This window comes from Gambusia affinis, linkage group LG05 (assembly GCF_019740435.1).
Source record: "Gambusia affinis linkage group LG05, SWU_Gaff_1.0, whole genome shotgun sequence".
Taxonomy (NCBI): Eukaryota; Metazoa; Chordata; class Actinopteri; order Cyprinodontiformes; family Poeciliidae; genus Gambusia; species Gambusia affinis.
The window spans coordinates 12,731,759-12,751,237 of NC_057872.1; the positions used below are offsets into that span (position 1 = coordinate 12,731,759).

The window sequence follows — 19,479 nt, forward strand, 5'->3', positions numbered from 1 at the left end:
AAAAAGCATATTTTTTTTTATTAAAGTTATATACTGCAGCTTGAATAAAATGCAAATGCAACACATAGCATTTTTTGAGAAGTCTGGATTGCTTCATATATATCTTGCATGTTGCCTATGACTTTTTTCAGTAAGCTAAAACTAATAGAAAAAATTTAAGCAACCTACTTGCATACTTTATGCAGGCTGTTGGATGTAAAATTCACCAGCAGTAAATATTGTGCAAGTTATCAGTATTGGACCAAAGAAAGCAAGGCAGTTGCGATCCTTTAAAATTGTGACGCTTTTGATGGCCCAAAAAGACTCAGAAAATTGCAACAGCAGCTGCTTGGGGGTAGGGAGAGAGGGGGCAATTCAATTTTTTGTCTTGGGGCCCAAGATTCCTAGCAGCGCCCCTGCTCATTCCTTGAAGAATTCCTCTAGAAAATATTTTACAACCTCATTTTTTTCCCCCCCAGATGTAATCTCATTTTAACACACTAACCATCTATACCAGAAATAATCACCCGTATGCGAAGGAGTGCGACTTGAAAACAAGAAAACATATTACAATTAGAAGGAATGTGAGCATTTTCTTTCTTTTTTTTTTTTTTTCTTACAGGGTGACCTGTAATGCACCCTGGCAGCTCTTAGTCTTCATGAAGCATGATGACAGTTGTAAATGGCTGTGATAAGGCCTGTGTTTATAGAGGTTAGGAGCAGGCAGAGACGGGCACGGAGGACAGACACTTATCTCAGCCTGGACAGTAAAAATAAAATGTCCTTCAGTCTATAAGTGGAATGTTCTGGGAGGGAGGAAGTACCGCCTCAGGCTGGATGTGATGTGATGTTTTCCAAAGATGATCCAAATCTTCACATCTGTAGTCATTTAAAATCAAAACAAACTTAAATAGGTCAAGAATTGGAACTGTTACAACATAATTCCACTTTCAATGATCCTTTAATTTACATATTTAAAACATAAGCTACATTTTAAATATGTAAAGGTGCTTGTGATATATTATGCATATAAACTCCCTGTAACTCAGCTTGCTCTTCTTCTAAAGCTTTCCCCTGACACCCAACTTGTGTTAACTTTACTTCCTCCCGTTATTTTTCCCACTGGGTCAGTGAACTCCTGGCTCTCTGTGTGCACGACGAAGAGGAGCATGACTCCACGCTCTACTTCACAGCAAATACGGACGATTCCTGGCTCTATTTGGACAAGGTCATCAACACCAAGATGAGGTTGTGATTGTTGAACAAATGTTCTCAGAAATTAAAGCTGCATTTATACTCATATTGCTCGGTCAGGTTTATGATCCACTTCTAAGCAAGGTTATGTCGCATTACTTTGGACTTTCAATGATCTGATGTGGGCGAGCGATGAGATCATCTGTGGTGACTTGACAAAAAAAAAAAAACAACCAAGTGAGTTTTATCCGCCGTTTTATCACTATAGCATTACGTAAAGGGGTAATGCTATAGTTAAAACAATACAGCAGTGTGTCTTTCTTACATGCTAGGACGTAGGTATATGTAAACCATTCTCAGAAATCCAAATAATATAAATACTAAAAGGAACTAAAGGAAATACCTTTTAGAATTTTTTGCTAAATGTAATAAAAAACAAAATTACCTTGTAGTGAGTAATAAGCTCAGATACTCTCACATTTATTCTCACTTAAATGTCACACAAGTGGATCATGTCAAGAAAACGTCGTTACTCAGCATTTGAAGGAGGTTTTATTTAGCAACCTGTGCTATGTGCGCAAACGTGGAAATCTCGAATAGACTGTCAGAATTAAGAAATCGCATAAATATAATCTTTACAACAGCACGAATTAGGCTTAAAAGCATCAAAAAGCAACATATTATGTACATATAAAGAATCCATTAACATCTATCAGCCTGGGAAATTTTACACAGCCATTTCCATGGAAACCAAATATCCGCCTTCCAGCAGGAAAGCAATCCAAAACACACCGCTGGAGTTGTACAGATTATTTTAGAACATATTGCAATACATTGATATGTTGGGGTGGCCCAGTCAAAGTCCACCTGAAAATGAATGCCCACAGATGGCGGAACAATAACTCGTTCAAGTGGTCTCAACAGTTTTACAAGGCACTAAATACATACATACACGAGTACAACATATTAGTGAGTAAGTCCAAAACTCAGAAGGCTGTCCTATATCCTGATAAAGTGAGATAACAACTGAGAATGCACACTAGACCTAATCTGAGACCAAGTGTACTACAAATAGCTGTACAGTGTTTACTGAACACCAGAAGGAAAAATGAACCATGAGGAGTAGATTAGACAGAAAGCAGACAAAGAGAAGTAGATTGGCTGGAATCAGTTTCTAAGTTTGTAAACACCAGTGTTGTAAAAGAAAGCTTGGAATTTATGATTAAATACATGAAACATTTGATTGCTAAATATTCATAGAAATAAAGAAAAAGGTTAGAAAGCTAAACAATTTGGAAGTATTTAAAAATCTGACGCAATTCCAGCTTTTGAAAGCTCCTCTTCTGAAAGAGATCCTGTCAAGATACTTAGTTATGAGGACTTTTACACAAGGCTTCATGTTTAAAATGGGCAGATATGAATTCTTTATAACTTTAGGAAAACGGGAACGCTGTGGCCGATGTTTGGCTTTGACATGTTGCGTCTCTTCTTAAAAAAAAAACCCTTGTCAGAAGAAAAGGTTGTTCAGCATGCAACCAAAAATAAGACAAAATGTCATTAGCCATTTATAATTTGATATATAATATAGCAAATGCATTAACTATATAGGCCTCAATGACATAAGCTTACACTTAAATTTATTGAGCTTAGATAGCTTTATTGACAAAAGCAATAACATGGTTTTAATAAGTACAGAAGTTATTAAGATGATAAAGCTTTTATAACATCGGATTAATATATTTTTTTTTTTTCACCAAAAAATGTTGTCTCTGGAAACCTTATGTGTCATATTTATTATACTGTTCTACTCTACGAATCAGTGCATACTAGAAATTTTCAATGTGGTCTACAAAAAAACTTAAACATCAAGCAATAATATTTCAATGTCAAAGTTATTTTTTTTAGATCATTTTGCTACATCTACATGTAAATGAAACATTAGATTACAAGACCACTTTGGTTAGAAAAAATGTTACTTTTCATTTCGAAGAAGAATATCAGGAGGAGTGTTAACTTTATTACTGGTCGTTTAAGTAAAATTATAGAGACATGAACAGCAAAACATATTTCTTATCATTAGTAGGATCCTCTCATAACCAGAGTGACCATGACTTCGGCTGAATAATCTGGGGTAAATGATATGTAAAAATGATGTCGGAGTTCAGACTACTGACTTTAGTTTTACTGCCCATTACTAACAAAATATAATGATAAAGTCTGAGTTGAAGGCCACAGCAGGAGTTAGCCTCTGGGTTAGTGAACTTTGACTGACTAAATTTATTTAATGTGAAACAGTAGGGGAAAAACACTCGGTTGCGTGAAAGATTGAAAACATCGTTATTAAGCAGGTAAGTTTATAAGCTTTTCCAAAACTATATTTGAATTATTTGACTTTTGCAGTAAGCAGAGCTTAGTGTCCGATCTTTAGCGTGAAGCTTATCTTAATAGTAGCATTGTGTAAAAAAAGCAAAGTAAGTAGTTTCTGCGTAAGTAGTTTCCACACACTGGCAGTTCCAGGCACTCAATAAGCAACCATCAGTGAGCGTGAAGACCTCTTTGAATTAGAAAGGTAGAAGTTTGTACAAGAAGAAAAGACGTCCTGATTTCCCATATAAGTTTGTGTCAATTGGAGATTTTCCAAATAGGTTAAAGCGCTTAAACTGGACCTTTGTTGTTGTTTTTTTATAACACCAGACTTTATAGAAAAGGAAGACATCTTAAAACCAATCTTCAGTGGAAGTTCACCCCGAGATTAGATTATGATGTGCGCAACTACACGATAAATAGAGTAGAACTAAATATACAATTAAATACTGAGAGCCAAGATTTTTACTCCAGATGAAACCAAATCAGAAAAGTTCATTACAACACAGGTTGATTAAACTTAGCTTAGTTTGGATGCGTCTCCAGAAGAAAGTCTCTTTGCTCTAAAAAAAAAAAAAAAACGACTCACATTTTAAAGCTACTTCTGAAAAAACTGTGCAGGTGAGACTAAAGTGCACAGAAATGCATTCAGAGGAAATCAAGTTCATCAGTTCAGCATGAACACCTCCTGCAGCCTGTCGATCAGGTGGGGAATGAATGTACTTGTGTCAGGTGACCTGGGCACCTCGCAGTCATCGTGCTGACCATGAACTCGTCTGCACTGAGGTACTTCATGATGAGTCTTGGCTAAAAATGGCTCAGACAGCAGGACAACAACCCCGAGCAGATCTGCAAAACCTCTGCAACAAGATGGTTAAAAAAAAGCAAGGAGTCTAAAGGCCTAGTTTAAACTGAGATTTCAGCTTTTATAACTGTTTCTAAAGAAAAAAGAAAGCTTGCTCTTAGAGAATTGTCAATTTAACTTTCAATATATTTTGATATTTTAGTACAGTATTTCCACTTATACCAGCTATTCAGCCATTGATATCACAAAAAGTAGTATAAGAGATCCTGTGCTTTGTCACATTACAACCACAAACTTCTATATATTTTACTTGGGATTTTATGTGATATACCAACACAAAGTTACACCTACTATGAAAAGTGGAAGAAAACATATGTATGGCTTTAATTTGTATTCTACATATAAATAAAAATTTTAATAAAGAGTTGTTCATTTGTATCAAACACGCTTTTAATCTAGAATTTCTAAATTAAATCCAGTACAACCAGTGAACTTCTCAAGTAGCCAAGAGGTCGATTATAAATGTGGAGAAGCAGCAGAGCTCTACAGAGCAAGTGAGGGAATGTGTTGACAGGACAAATATTGGTTTTTCTTTTGCAAATCTGGCCTTTATGAAAGCACAACAAGAAAGTCTTTGTTAAAAGCAAACAATAGGAAGTCCATCTTAACGTAGCCACAGGCCATGTAGGAAACATTGCAAACATGTGTTAGAAACCTCTTTGATAAAATTACAACAAATCTGAAATTTCTGGTGTATATTCAAAAGGCTATATATGGCAGAAAACTAACACTGCATATCACTGTGAAGGCACCATCCCAATAAAGACATGCAATGATAGCAGCATCAATTTGTGGGGATGCATACAGAAAAACCAGTCAGAGTTGATGGGAAGATGGATAGAACTAAATAGAATAGAATAGAATAGAATAGAATAGAATAGAAGAGAATAGAAGAGAATAGAATAGAAATAACCTTTATTGTCTCTCAGTGGGAAATTCCGGTTTCTCTCAATTTGTTAGCACTTTAACAATACATGAAAGGAGTTGCACCTTTCTGCAGACCAGTGAAACATAAAACATAGAGGTAGTGGTTAAGATCAAAACATTTTATGCGTTAGAGCTGTTCAGTCAAAGTCCAAATCTTAAGACGTGACAAGACATAAAACTTGGTGTTCTCAGATAGTTTTGATCCAACTTGACTAAACTTCATCTGCTCAAGTTCAACTTTGATGTCCAAAGCTGGCAGACACATACTCCACAAACCTGCGACCATAACCGCAGCGATATATGGTTTTACAAACTGCTGACACGCTTCAGATTTTTATTTTTTTTTAACTGGAGAACATTTTTTAAAAACATGCGTCATTTTCGGTTTCACTAGATGTCACATTGACTTGCCATAGACCTCGGTTTGTTTCTTGCAGTAGCAGAATTGTCTCACTAGGTGGCGTACGCAGTGGCAAAGCCGCCACAGTAACGGAAGTGACGTTTCCTAATTTGTTCGCGAACGTAAACAGTCATGGCGGAACCGCTTGTGTATCTAGCTATCGGCAACATTCCCGTAGCCTTCCACTCGGCGGACCTGAGGAATTATTTCAGCCAGTTTATAGAGAGCGGCGGCTTTCACTGTTTTCACTACCGACATCGACCGGAAGTTCTAAGAGAGCCCGAAGGATCCGAACCTACGGTGGACCAAGACGGAGAGACAGCTAGCTCACTATCCCCAGAGCCCCACGAATCAACTCAGACCAGCTGTGTGTCGAAGAGGGTGGCGGTGAGGTCGTGCTGTTGTATCGTTTCAGTCCATGCTGAACATGCTGAGAGGTTCATCAGGATGTATGCGGGGAACCACTGGATCGACTCGAAGGGAAACTGGCTGGCCAGACGCTGTGTTATCAGGAGAATAAGAGTCTCGCATGACAAAGGTTAGTGAATGATGCAGTACAATAGATATATACATAAAGGAGCCAGTCATTTGATTACATTGTTGAAGTGGAGTATTACTCATTTTCTTATGACAGGAAATAGTCATTAAATTCATAAAGCAGTAGTTTAATTACTCGATGATCGTACGTGACTCAGAGCTCCTATGCACATCTCCTACGCTCACTTCAAATCCATGAAAGTTATCACTCCCCAAAGCTGGATCTTTGGGAGAAAGAATTTTTTTTTTTTTTCAAGATCTAAAAGAAAATATTATTAATAATAATAATAATAATATGTTAGAATTTGTGAAGGGCTTTCTAGTTGATGAGATCTCATCTAGATGATATGTTTAATTTAGGCATCGAAATACTACTTTTTGTTTGTTGTACTGGGCGATTTGGGATTTAATTTGCTGATCTAAACCATAGATAAATGCACCTTGATGTTTTTTTTAAAGGATGAATATTTCACTGCTTTTTCTCCTTGTCCTAACCTTCGTGGACCAGGATTTTTTAACTGAATCTGTGGTTCTTTATGGCACAGCATTGGCACTGCTGTTTTATGGAATTAAGTTTTTTAATAATGTTTTTTTTTTTTTACAAACAATATAAAGCAATCACAGATCACAAACTGGGATGGAAATAGTCTTTATTAGTTGAATATGTTTACACAAATCTTAAGGGTTTCAAATAGTGCCTGATCTAAGTTTGTCTTAATACTAAAAAAAAAAAAAAAAAACAGAGCAACAATAAAATTGTCCTTCATTTCGCAATTGAAGCTTTGTGGAACCCATGCAGATGATCAAACTCATTTTGTACTAGTCTTGTACTCAAGTTCCCAACATTACAGAAGAATGGTAACAAAATCTTCAAAACAAACCAAAAGCTTAAGGCTGGAAAAAAGCTTCTCTTTTTTTTTTTTTTTTAAATGGAGCCTTGAATGCTGAAAAAAGATCAAATATATGTAGATAAAGTCTGCCCAACATTGTCGTTGTCATTTCAGGTGAAGGTTCCTTCCCTTATAAAACCAAGTATGAGCAGCGCCACCATGTCTCCTTCACTGAGCTCTTCACTGAAGCTGACCTCAGCAGGCTGCCTGAGCTGAGCCCTCCTGCTCTGATGCAGAACGGGAACGTGGGCACGACCATCAAAGTCTTCCTGCAACTCATCCAGTCGTGTCGCCTCCCTCCACGCCTCATCCGAAAGCTGGGTCTCACTTTCCCAAAGACCAGCTCCAGCCGTCGCTACGGAAACGTGCCCTTCCACTACCACAACACGCGCACCCTCCCTGCCGCAGAGGAGACGGTGTTAACAGCTGCCGGATACGAGATATCAGGGCCAGGCTCGCTGAAGGCTCCGTCTTCAAAATCGAGACACGAGGCTGACGATGTACACACAACGGAGGCTGACGACACGCCGAATGAAGAAGAAGGGGAGGACGCGCAGTCAAATGTAGATGATGTACGTTTTATTAAGAGTATTTAAAAACCAATCCTTTTGTTAAGGTACATAACTAACCATCATCTTTTCTTTTGGGTTCATAAAATTATGCCTGGTTGCAGGATGACGACCGCTGTGAAGAGTGGGAACGCCACGAGGCCCTGCATGACGACGTGACCAGCCAGGAGCGAAGCAAAGAGAGGCTGTATGAGGAAGAGATTGAGCTAAAGTGGGAAAAAGGAGGTTCTGGTCTGGTCTTCTACACCGACGCTCAGTACTGGCAGGAGGACGAGGGAGGTGAGACATGAAAACAGCAAATATAAATCTGTTTTTCCAAATGATTTTCAAAGTTGGAAATATGCTGTGCCTTGTAAAAGTTTTTAATTCTTGAATTTCTTCACATTCTGTTCCATGGCAGATTTTTCTGCAGTTACACATTTTTTGCAGGAAAATGTCTTGAGTGAAAAATGTCTTCCAGTGGATCTAGTACTTTTTTTTTTACTGTAATTATATAGCAAAAAAAGTTAAATGTGTATTTTATGCTATTAAATTTTTTCTAAGAATTTGTTTACTTTTATGAGATGCACATGAACACATTTTGCTCACACAAAAATGGCTGGGGAAAAAATTATGCATTTAATCTCTGCCTTCCCTGTAAAATAATGTGAATCTGCTCTTTTTGTAGATTTTGACGAGCAAACGGCAGACGACTGGGATGTCGACATGAGCGTTTACTATGACAAAGGTATCCGAGCCGTTTCTATCACCTATAATCGTCATCTTGACTAAATAATGGATTAAACAGCATTCCTTTTAACCTGATAGTCAGAATAATGCTAACCGTTCCTCTCATAGATGGAGGCGACATGGACGCTCGTGACTACATAAAAATGCGCTATGAGAAGAGGCTGAGGGGCGGCGTTGAAGACGGATCAGGGCACAATCAGTCGATTGGCAGCTTTGAGAGGTTTACTAAAGTAAGCAGGCTTATTTAGATCATATGTTCCTGTACTCTTGTGTGTGAATATTGCTCACATTTCTTTTACGTGATTAGGGCTTTGGCCGACGAGTGATGGAGCAGCAGGGCTGGAGGGACGGCGAAGGGCTGGGAAACAGCCAGGTTGGGATTCCTGAAGCTCTGGCGAATGAGGGCCAACATCCACACTGCAAAAGAGGCTTTGGGTGAGTGTGAATACTTGAAAGAGAATCAATAAACGGACAGGATTTAATTCAAGAACCATCTAATAGTGGAAGAAACTGAATTCTGGATTTCTTTTACTGCAGATATCATGGAGAAAAGTTGGTGTTTCACCCTGTGAAGAAGGCCAGAACAGACTATCTCATCGGTACGGTGTACGACAAACCCAAAGACATAGATGAAGGCGACACCTTATGGAGGCGACAACCCAACACCAGCATGAAGTACAGAGGCTGGCAGCCAGGTGGCAGCATCGGATCAAAACGATGACATCTTGCTCCATCTGCAAAATGTATAGTTTTGTTTTATTAGATTTTTATAATAAAAAATTTCAATTTTTTAAATTTTGTGTCCATATTTTCCCTTGTGCCTCACAGTGATTCTGTTATTCCACAAAGTAATAATCAGTGGTATATTAAATTGCAGCATTAAAACTATGAAACTGCCATTTACTAAAGAATAACAAAAAGTTAGCCATTATCTGCAGTTTGTCATAATCCAAAGTAAACATGTCCCATAGGGCCCTTTGCTCAGCTGACACTAAAATTGTACATTTTGGTCTATATCCTTATAACTGTGTGGAGGAAAACAAACCCCCAGAACTCGCTAGGCCCACTTATAAATATGATAGCGGCAGCATTATGACGTGGGAATGTTTTTATTTTTTATTTATTCAGTCATTGTATATATATATATTTTTTTTTTTTGTAAGTGGGAATAAAAAAAAATCTGGTCAGAGCTAATAAAGGGCAGTCCTTGAGAAAACCTGCTAGCGGGCAACAAAATAGAGAAAAAAATTTAACCTGGGGTACAGTTTCATCTCCCAGGAAGAAAATCACTGCACAGAGATAGAGCTGATAGAAGTCTGACTGAGACTTAAAAATTAAATCCATCTATTCTAGGCTCTCCCTCCCTGGATAGAGTCCAGGCACAGAGAGAAATGCATAAGGTTTACTATTTAATAGGGTACCTTAAATTTAAAGATTACATTCCTCTTCTCTTTATAACGTTTTATCCCTCCAATTCTTCCCCATAAACATCATTTGGATGAGTGGGTTTTTTTATTTCTCAATTGACTAAATAAAGGGCACTTTTGAAATGCCTGCTGAGTTCTTAATTAACTTGCTTTGTTTACCTAAGTAAAACAAGGTTGGAATTTGAAAGACAAATATTTAAAAAAAAAATGCATAAAGTGTTACATTTTAAAATTAAATGTGCGTAGGAATTCTGTGAATTAAGAAATGGCTGCTTTTATTTTGAAAAACAACCCAAATAACCCGGATGTCATTCATAGCTTTAGCCTGATAGCTACCAACTGAAGTTTGCATGCGTGATACTTAGGCGACGTTATGTGGCATATATTTATTGATGTTTAGGTATAGATTTTAAGGTCGTCTTAAATCTCAATAAGTAATTTAAGTAACGTTTAATTGGAGGTTTTTTGTAAACCTTTCACGGTTAGGTTATTTACTCAACTTATTTATCGAAGGAAGGGCCAGGACTTTTTATTATTGTTATTATTTTTAGTTTAGTTATTAGTGCGAGGAAACGTGTATTTTGTGCCTTTTTTTTAACCAGAAGCAACAAACAGTAGCTGCTCGGTAGCAACACAGCCTGATGCTGTCACACCTGCTCCCTCTGACTGACTGGTCCCAGTTACTGTGAGCTTCTGCACCCAGTTCGTACCACCATGTCCGTTCAGCCTGGACTCAAACCCTCCCTGCGCTTCGGTCAGGTGGTCATCGGCCCACCAGGTTCAGGTAAAACCACTTACTGCCAGGGGATGCAGGAGTTCCTGACCAGCCTGGGACGCAAGGTGGTGGTGGTGAACATGGACCCAGCCAACGAAGGGATTCCTTATTCCTGTGCAGTGGACGTCGCGGAGCTGGTCACTCTGGATGATGTTATGGAGAACCTGAAACTCGGGCCTAATGGTGGACTTCTATACTGCATGGAGTACGTGGAGGCCAACCTGGACTGGCTGGAGAGCAAGCTGACACAATACAGTGACTGCTATTTCTTGTTTGACTGTCCTGGACAGGTGGAGCTTTACACCCACCAGAGTTCAGTGAAGAATATATTCTCACAGCTGGCCAAGTGGAATTTCAGAGTAAGATTATTTACCAACAATAAATAATGATCCCATTCTTTATGCAATACTTTCAAAATACGGTGTCTTGCCACAGACCTATCCCCGTTTTACTCCAGTACTCCTGAGAAAACCCCAGTGCAGAAGCAGTCAGCTCTTTAGTAAATCTGCATACTTTAATATCAATATTTACGTCCAGCTGTTCTGTAAAGGCCACAAAGGTTTTGCCATAAAACATAAGTAAAGAACTTCATTCAAAATAATGTGTGTGCAGAAACTCTTGACATTACACACCATGGGATAAAAAAGCACCCCATGGTAAGACATGGTGCATGATGCTTTTGTTTTGGTAGGGATTTGGAAGCTGGTCAAAGGTGGTGGAGTTTACTACAGCTCAATCCCTGCTAAAACATGCTACAAGTTGAAAAAGACTGGTGGTGGTGTAGTTACTTTAAAAAGAATGGGCAAAAATATCAGTCTCTAGATTTGGAAGCTTGTAGAATCATAATCCAAACCAACTGTAAATATAATCACAGAGGAATATGGTTTTCCAGTGTTTTAGCCCAAATGTGAAAAAGTTTATATAATGAGAAACAACTATAAATATAAATACTTTTACAAGGCACTGTATACAACATACTAATTTAACAAACTAAAAACGAGATGAACTGATTCTCATTCTGTCACATTGTTTGTGTGTTGTTGTTTTTTTTTTTTAATGTTCAGCTCACAGCAGTGCACCTTGTAGACTCTCATTACTGCGCCGACCCGGCCAAGTTCATCTCGGTGCTGTGCACGTCTCTCTCCACCATGCTGCACGTGGAGCTTCCTCACGTCAACATCCTCTCCAAGATGGACTTGATTGAACAATATGGAAAACTGGGTATGCAAAGAGTTACTCGCATTATAACTCGAGAAGCAGGAAGAATTTCTTGTCAAGTGGCTTTACACTCCACTTTTTTGTTTTACAGCATTCAACCTTGACTTCTACACAGAGGTTATGGACCTGACCTATCTTCTCGACCACTTGGCCGCAGACCCCTTCTTTAAAAAGTTTCACCACCTTAACGAAAAGTTAGCGGAAGTTATCCAAGACTACGGCCTCGTGTCCTTCGTGCCTCTCAATGTGCAGGTACCGCTGCGGCTTTCAGTCGTTTCACAAATGTAGCGAAACTCTGTGAGCTTTAACGTCTCAGGTGCTGCGAACATGCAGTAGAAGGAGTTGGCCTCCATCTAACTGGAGCATGAAGGGATGACCCTTGGGTTGATAACATCCTATTCAATATTGCATCCAAGCCCCGTCTTTCACAATTGTGATATTGCACACACTGGCATTGTGATGAGGATTGTTATTAGATATATTGCACAGTTCTAAAAGATTTTATTGCAAAAAGATTAAAATAAGGAATAATTTAAAACTTAACACTGTGGATAATATAATCATTAAAAATACTTTTAAAAAGAATAAAAGGTTTTGCTTTTTGTATTTCATAGCAGTTAAAGTGCTCTAATTATTATATACTAAAATTCAATTATTTCTTTATTTCTTTATTTTTTTACTTTAATTTGTGGCTCCCATCAGCTTTAAAGCGTTTTGCTTCAGTAGGAACCCTGAGTAAGTTATAAGAATGTCTTACCAAGCAACTTTTGCCAGCAGTTTAAAGTCTTCAGTTTTGCTGTGTTGTATTATCTTCATAGTAACTTAATATTAATGAGCTGCGTCAAATTCAAACTCACTCACTTGACATGTCCAGATAGGTCAGTAATAAACCTGTAGCCTTTGAAACTGAAGATTGGAGCAGTCATGTGTAAAGAGACGGAAGTGTTTGACCTATTATTACTACAAGTGATTTTTATTTATTTATTTATTTATTTTGCACTTTTACTCCTCATGTTGCGAGTTTAAAGCAACTCTAATCTTTGACAATAGGTGAGAGAGGAGCAAAACTTGGCTTTTTATCAGAAGTCCAACTTTTTGTTGCTTCCTATGTATCTTAATTTATCTCACAAAGCCAAACTTGAGACTGAGGAAGCCTGATCACTGTCTTCTCTAAAAGACATCTCTCTTTTAAAAAAAATTAAAAATTGCAAACGCTGAAACAACAAATAGAAATGTCCTCATACAATGTATGACAAGGGTTTCAGTGAGAGTATTTTTAGGCACATGTTTTGTCAGGGGGCAGTTTCTCTGAATTTCTTTCGGGAAAGTCCCCCAGATCACATGCCACTGCTTTTCCTCTCCCCAGGACAAGGACAGCATGATTCAGGTCTTACGGGCGGTGGACAAGGCCAACGGGTACTGCTTCGGAGACCTGGAGGAGAGGAATCTGCAGGCGATGATGTCAGCGGCTGTGGGGGCAGACTTCCAGTTCAGCTCGTATCCTTTCTCAGCCACTGCGGTGACTCATCTGGGTTCAGAGTCAAACTAAACACATTAAAGTTTAACATTCTCTGGCCGTTTGGTCATACCTCACCAGAAGTATCAGTTATGTCAAAAAAAAAAAATTATGTAATAATAACATGCACTGAACATTCGTGGGACTTTGATGTGCTTTCCCTTAATGTCTGACCCGCTAGAACTCTTGGAGTGCAAGAGCGATATGTTGAAACCGGTGAGAAGACCGTGGAGGAGGAAATGATGGAACTGTAACACCAAGAGCTCAAATGAAGTGGACAAAACCGGAGGCACTTTTAGCACCACCGAACCAGTTTTGGCAGCATTTGTGTTGGTTTTTGTCATGTAAAGTTTATTATAATAAAAAATTAATAATGTACAATTTTGAAACTTGTAAAAAGCTTCGTTTTAATTTTGCTTTTTGCTTTTTGTGGCCATGTGTTCTATAGCACTGCATAACACTCACAAACTAGATCACAATTTAAAAATGTATGGTCTAATAAGAACAAGACAGAACTTTTCATATGTAACTGAAAACTAACACTGCAAATCACCAGGATCACATCCTACTCATGGTGAAACGTGGTGGTGGTATCATCTTGAGAGGATTCCTTTCTTCAGTGGGAACAGGGAAACTAAGATATTCATTTCTATGACCACTAAAACATTCCTCCGATCTTATTATGGTTCAGATTGTTTTAAAGGGACAGTGTGATGTATTTTCTAGCCACATAGTGCCATTTTATAGTGCAATAGAATAACTATGCTAACTGCAGTTATAAAAATGCAAATGTAACTTGAAATAAATTTTAAGTTATGCTAACTTAAAATTGAAGAGACAGAGGCTTGAATTTAGGCCTCTGTCTCTTTAAGAAGCTCCTGATCTTTCTCTCCGTGTTCAATACATCATCACAACTAAAGCTTTAACTGAGTTTTTACCTTCAATGAGAAGTAGCTTGTATGTTAAGCTCAGCAGATGTGCCGTTCTTCCAGGTGTTTGCTAATTGCTGCTGGTGCTAGTCTGAAGGAGCTGGAGGAGCTTTCTGGAAAAGGCAGCATGAGAGCAAGCGTTTAGGCACCATGAATGGTTGCCACGGGAGATTCAAGGATTTCTCAAACATGCATGACAGAATCAAAGCACTCAACACTGCAGGTATGTTTTTGATTAGTGGTGGATAGCATTATAACATAATATAAAACTCAAAAGTTTTGATCTTGTACAATACTGTCCCTTGAAATAAGTGTGGACTTAATTTCACAATACATCTACAGACCTACATTTTACTTTATACCCAGATAAAATGTAATAAATGCGAGATTAAGCGGTGGTGTCTTCAACGTTCATAGTGCAACAGCTACAAATGCAGTTCTTTGAAGCTGAAGTAATCCCTTACAGCTAAACAGGAACGGAGTGAACAGTTCTGGTTAACACAGACCAGCGCCGCATCAGATAAACAGCAATAGCTGAAAGTTTCTGCTGTGTGTTGGCTCTGTTCTGGCCGGCAGATGGCACATGTGCTTGCAAAAACCTGCTCCCAGATCCCCAGAAGTCTGCTCCAAATCTTTTCTTTTGCCAAAGCAGAAAAATTAAGTCAGGCGGGGAGAGGAAGCCACATTAAATCTGTGTTTCTGCACAACTGGCCCTGTGTCTGGTCTTTGGGATGGAAGATATTCCCTTTTTCTAAATCTGGCTTAAACTCTTTTCTATTGGCACAAGTTTCAATTGTGTCCTTTTCCATACGACATACGTTTTTAAAAATCACATATGTATGAATTTCGCACCACCATTAAACAGACAGTCCAAGACGCACATTAATCACTGGGTATAGTTTGTGTGTGTGTGTTTTTGTGTGTGTCTTCCCGCTCTGCTGCAGTCAGACTAAAATAAAGCGTGATCCACTTCACGAACCTCGCATAAATGTGGGAAATCACATTAACTCTCTGTGGTGTGATGTGGCTGCAAATTATCTCTGGACAGCTTCCTGCCTGCAAAGCTGTGTGTGCATTAGGGGGGTGTGTCAGGCAGAATGTTAAATTGTGTTTCAGTGTTTGTACATGTGATCAAGTATGCCTCCTCATTGGTACTTCCTGCTTTTTTTTCCCTCTATAAGCCCCCTAGAGGTAGATGTGTGGTGTGTTTGTGTATGAAAAGAGAGCGCAAGAGAGACAGTTTTGTTCGTGTGTGTGTGTGTGTGTGCGTGTGTTTGCGTGTGTTGCGTGTGTGTGTCTAGAGTGAGAAAAGAAACCGAAAGCCACTCTTGTCCCACTTACATGCCAAATCAGAATTTATATCAATACAGAATCGAACAAATAAGCGTCTCATGACTTTTATTTTTTAACTATTCCTCCAAAAAAGACCCTTTGATTTCCTTATCTTCCACACTTTTCATTTCCATTCCAGCCCTGCTCAATGCAGAGCACACACCCTGTGCTGCCAGAGGAAAGAGAAAAAAAAAATGTTTGCTTCATTTGCCTGTAGAGCACAGAGAGCTCTGATGGTTAATTCTTCTTGGTCGTTGTGAGACTTTGAAGCTGCCTACGTGTCTTATTTCAGCTAGATAAAGTCTGTTTTAATTTTCTGTTTGGTTCAGTTCAATTGCAGCAGGCTGAGAAAGAGAGCAGGAGCCTGTGCGCCCATCCCCCCACGCTCAGCAGAGAGTGTGTTTCTGCTGGAGTGAGATACAGACCGAGAGAGAAGAGGAGAGGGGGTGGTAGAGGAGAGCAGAGCAGGCAGACAGGCAGGCAGGGGAGGGAACAGGAGGGAATGTGCATTGGTAGTCTCGCTTGCTGCAAGGCTTCCTCCTTCAGCTGTGGAAAAACCTGTGCGTGTTGCCTCTCTTTACGAAATACTCTTGAAAACAGTGCTGAATAAAGACCAACAGAAAAAAAAAGAAAACACAGATGAATTGATTTGGTTCATATTTTTTTATTTATCTGTATGTATGAAAATTGAGTACTGTTTATGACAAACAAACTGACTGAATTTAAATTGTTTTTAGCATTTTGATGCAGTACTACAGATTGCCTAGTAAATCTCTTACATTATCGCTTTATCATGAACATTACCAAAATGCTTAACATAATCATAAAGGGACTAATCTTACCATCAGAGTATACCAAGGGTTTAAAAACATCATGGTTACAAAACTGCTAAAATGTTTTAGTCGTAATGTTTCTAAAGTTGAATATCCTTAAAATTAGTTATCAGAGAAAAGGACAAAGAGGAAGTTTTATCATGCTGTATAGAGCATTTGGGAAGAAGGCTGCTCCTCCCCAGGCTGTTGCTGTGTGCAGTCGGTCAGCTGGCTGAAAGATAACTAATGCACTTTCTCCTCACTTCAATAAGACCAATTTGGCTGCACACACTTAGACCTTCCATCTGTACACACACAACCAAACACACTCGACTGGAAGCCCTGTTCTGCTAAACATTCTGTCGGCATGTAACCTGTAGATAACATAAGGCATTACAAAACACTGAACTCATGTTATTAAATTGGGACAAATATATTGTTTTCACGCTAGTCTAAATCTAAATTGGCGCAACAAACTAGAAATGTTAGCTTTGTATTTTCAGTGAACAACTTTTGTACATCTCGAGTCATTTTTGTACAAAATCTCTGTCCACTGAAAACAAACTCAACTGAGCACTGACCGGTCTTAATATGTGTAATTGTCAAGTGGAGACTGGGAAATGCAGTTCAGACTTCTGCAAAAGTGACCAACATTTGCTCTTTAATTTTGTGCTGAATAATTTGTTGGAAATCAAATATTACGTTTATGGTCGTCAGCCATATGCGGTGTAAAACAATATCTTCGGTTTCACTCAGGGTCTATATTTGAGAATGACGTCTGCTTGTTAAACCAAGACTATATTTCTGACTCATGGTTCTCCCTAAGCTGAACCACCCTGGGCAGAAAGCCATACTGCCACATAAAGCCTCACCACTAGTCATTTAAATTCAGAAAGGATTGGCTTTCATTACCTTTCAAAGTTAACATTGTAATAATCTATATATTGTATTATTTAAGCAGCAGGATGGATACTTTTGCTTTTCTGCTTGAAATAAATGTAGCTAGAAAATATGCTTTGTTTATATTATGATACAGTGAAACCTTGTGTATTATATCTAAGCTCATACTAATACCTCGGGATTCTCATCCCAAACCATTCCTAACTTAAACATCTAAAATATAATGCGACACAAAAAGACCTCAAGACATCCAAAATGTCTACAAAAAAGATACAAAACAAGGCAGAAACGTGACAAAATGTTGCACATGACCTAATATGGCATTCAAAAAATGAGCAACTTTAATGTCCCGTGATACAATGATAACTGCCTTCCCGATTACTCCAACAACCAGCACAAGCCCAGTTGGTTTCATCTGAACACTTTGGAGAACTGTATTTCCTACTTGAGAGAAATAATACGACGCGAAATGAGTGCACTGCGTGAAGAAGCCAGTGGAGAGACATGCAAAGTGAACAGATGCAACAGATGTGAAATGATGAAAACATGTGTAAGACAGACTGGTACTCTCACTGTGTGAATTTTAAGCGTTTTGGGCTTTTACACATCACTCAGGTGCATTTAATAGTGAGCTTCAAAAGTTGCATCACTGAAAGGTTATATTTAAGACATGAATTAGTTTCCCCCTTATGACCGATGATTCCTTAACAATGGTTTGAATATTGATTGCAGATTATTAGAATTGATCATCTGCATTTAGGGAAAAGTTATATTTTTAAAAGTGAAGCACAACAGCCAAGAAAAAAAACATGAAAAATGTCTAAAAATGTAATATAAAACAAAGAAAAAAAAAATCACCTAGTCTGAGACAAATTGTCTCTGAAATCATTGAAAATGTTCTCTCCTCCAGGTTGCCAAAATACCTTAAATGTCTTTTGGCTGTCTCCAAAAAATAGTGAGTCCAGCAGCTTGTATTAAAGGTGATTAGCCCACCCAGTGTTCCAACCTAAAAATAAGTTGGAACCCTATTCCAACTTATTTTAACCCTAACCCTACCCTATCCTCCTGAACAGGATACAAAATTACTTCACTTTCAGAGTAGATTCTTACAGGGAGATGCTAAATGAACAGATTTAGATGCCAAAAACTGAAGAAGCACAATATGTTGAATCACAATAATCATCCTGGCTTTAGCAAGGGCTTACCCAGGATGTTAATTTTGGGGGGCCCAGAGTATTTCATGTATGTGTTTTACAAGTTGCTTTTTTGTTGTTGTTGTTGTTGTTGTTGTTTTAGTAGAAAAACTTCAGAAATCCATATGACTGTGAAGAGGTTTCATTTGTTGGATTTTCATGCAGGAAATCAGTATGGTGATGTCATGGTTCAATCTCGAATCAGTATGGTGAAGTCATGGTTCAATCTCGAATCAGTATGGTGATGTCATGGTTCAATCTCGAATCCAGCCCAAATATGTCAGATGAAAGAATTCCTCTAAGCATGGTCCAACCTGTCTTCTTTCTTTTTGGTATATTTCAGTGACTCTGTCTCACTCAGGTCTGGCATAGTTATAACACTGAATATTTTTTATATGGATGAAAACATTTCTTGGAACGCAATAGGGCAAACACAAAGGTTGTTTTTTTTGTTGTTGATTTAAAAAAAAACCAAACTATTTCCACATGGACAAATTGATGTGTCTAACTTGCAAACTATTGCATTTGGAATATGAAAAAGAAATTTGTGAGTTGGGTCTAAATCCTCCCAAAGTTTGTACCAATACAAAGTCAAAATAGTAGAGGACTATTTGGGAGCAGTTTCTGGTGAATCAATGTATCTCTATTTATGGTCTCCATCCTAATAATATATTTGTCCATTTGAATGGAATTTCATTACCCTTGACACTTGCATCTTATAAAGCTTTAACGTCATACAAGATGACAGAGCTCAAGGAGAGTGGTGGGGAACATTTTGATTATTAAAAAGGAAGAGAAAAGTGTAACCACAATGAAGTTAATCAATTCTAATGATTCAAATGTGTATTTTCCTAATGTCATTTGGAACTACCAGCAACCAGACAATGTAGAAATAAATATAAAAGGATGTAAATATAAAAGAC

General features: G+C 38.2%; 2 protein-coding genes across 2 annotated transcripts; both read left to right on the forward strand.

The window, feature by feature from the left end:
• The first annotated feature begins 5,519 nt into the window (after positions 1-5,519).
• On the forward strand, positions 5,520-9,244 carry gpatch3 (G patch domain containing 3). The gene is made up of 7 exons (XM_044116481.1): positions 5,520-6,267; positions 7,271-7,728; positions 7,830-8,004; positions 8,393-8,452; positions 8,563-8,684; positions 8,762-8,889; positions 8,992-9,244. Exons 1-7 carry the CDS (start codon positions 5,862-5,864, stop codon positions 9,173-9,175), a joined length of 1,533 nt encoding a protein of 510 aa, XP_043972416.1. The 5' UTR covers positions 5,520-5,861; the 3' UTR covers positions 9,176-9,244.
• Positions 9,245-10,189: 945 nt separating this feature from the next.
• On the forward strand, positions 10,190-13,779 carry gpn2 (GPN-loop GTPase 2). The gene is made up of 5 exons (XM_044116482.1): positions 10,190-11,015; positions 11,721-11,877; positions 11,966-12,126; positions 13,241-13,371; positions 13,572-13,779. The coding sequence occupies exons 1-5, from the start codon at positions 10,596-10,598 to the stop codon at positions 13,642-13,644; spliced, it is 942 nt and encodes a 313-aa protein (XP_043972417.1). The 5' UTR covers positions 10,190-10,595; the 3' UTR covers positions 13,645-13,779.
• The last annotated feature ends 5,700 nt before the right edge of the window (positions 13,780-19,479 follow it).

Coding starts and splice junctions, on each gene's coding strand:
- gpn2 (XM_044116482.1), top strand. CDS start 10,596: ATGTCCGTTCAGCCTGGACTCAAACCCTCCCTGCGCTTCGGTCAGGTG. Junction 11,016..11,720: donor TGGCCAAGTGGAATTTCAGA/GTAAGATTATTT, acceptor TTTAATGTTCAG/CTCACAGCAGTGCACCTTGT. Junction 12,127..13,240: donor TCGTGCCTCTCAATGTGCAG/GTACCGCTGCGG, acceptor TCCTCTCCCCAG/GACAAGGACAGCATGATTCA.
- gpatch3 (XM_044116481.1), top strand. CDS start 5,862: ATGGCGGAACCGCTTGTGTATCTAGCTATCGGCAACATTCCCGTAGCC. Junction 8,005..8,392: donor CTGGCAGGAGGACGAGGGAG/GTGAGACATGAA, acceptor CTCTTTTTGTAG/ATTTTGACGAGCAAACGGCA. Junction 8,453..8,562: donor GAGCGTTTACTATGACAAAG/GTATCCGAGCCG, acceptor TTCCTCTCATAG/ATGGAGGCGACATGGACGCT.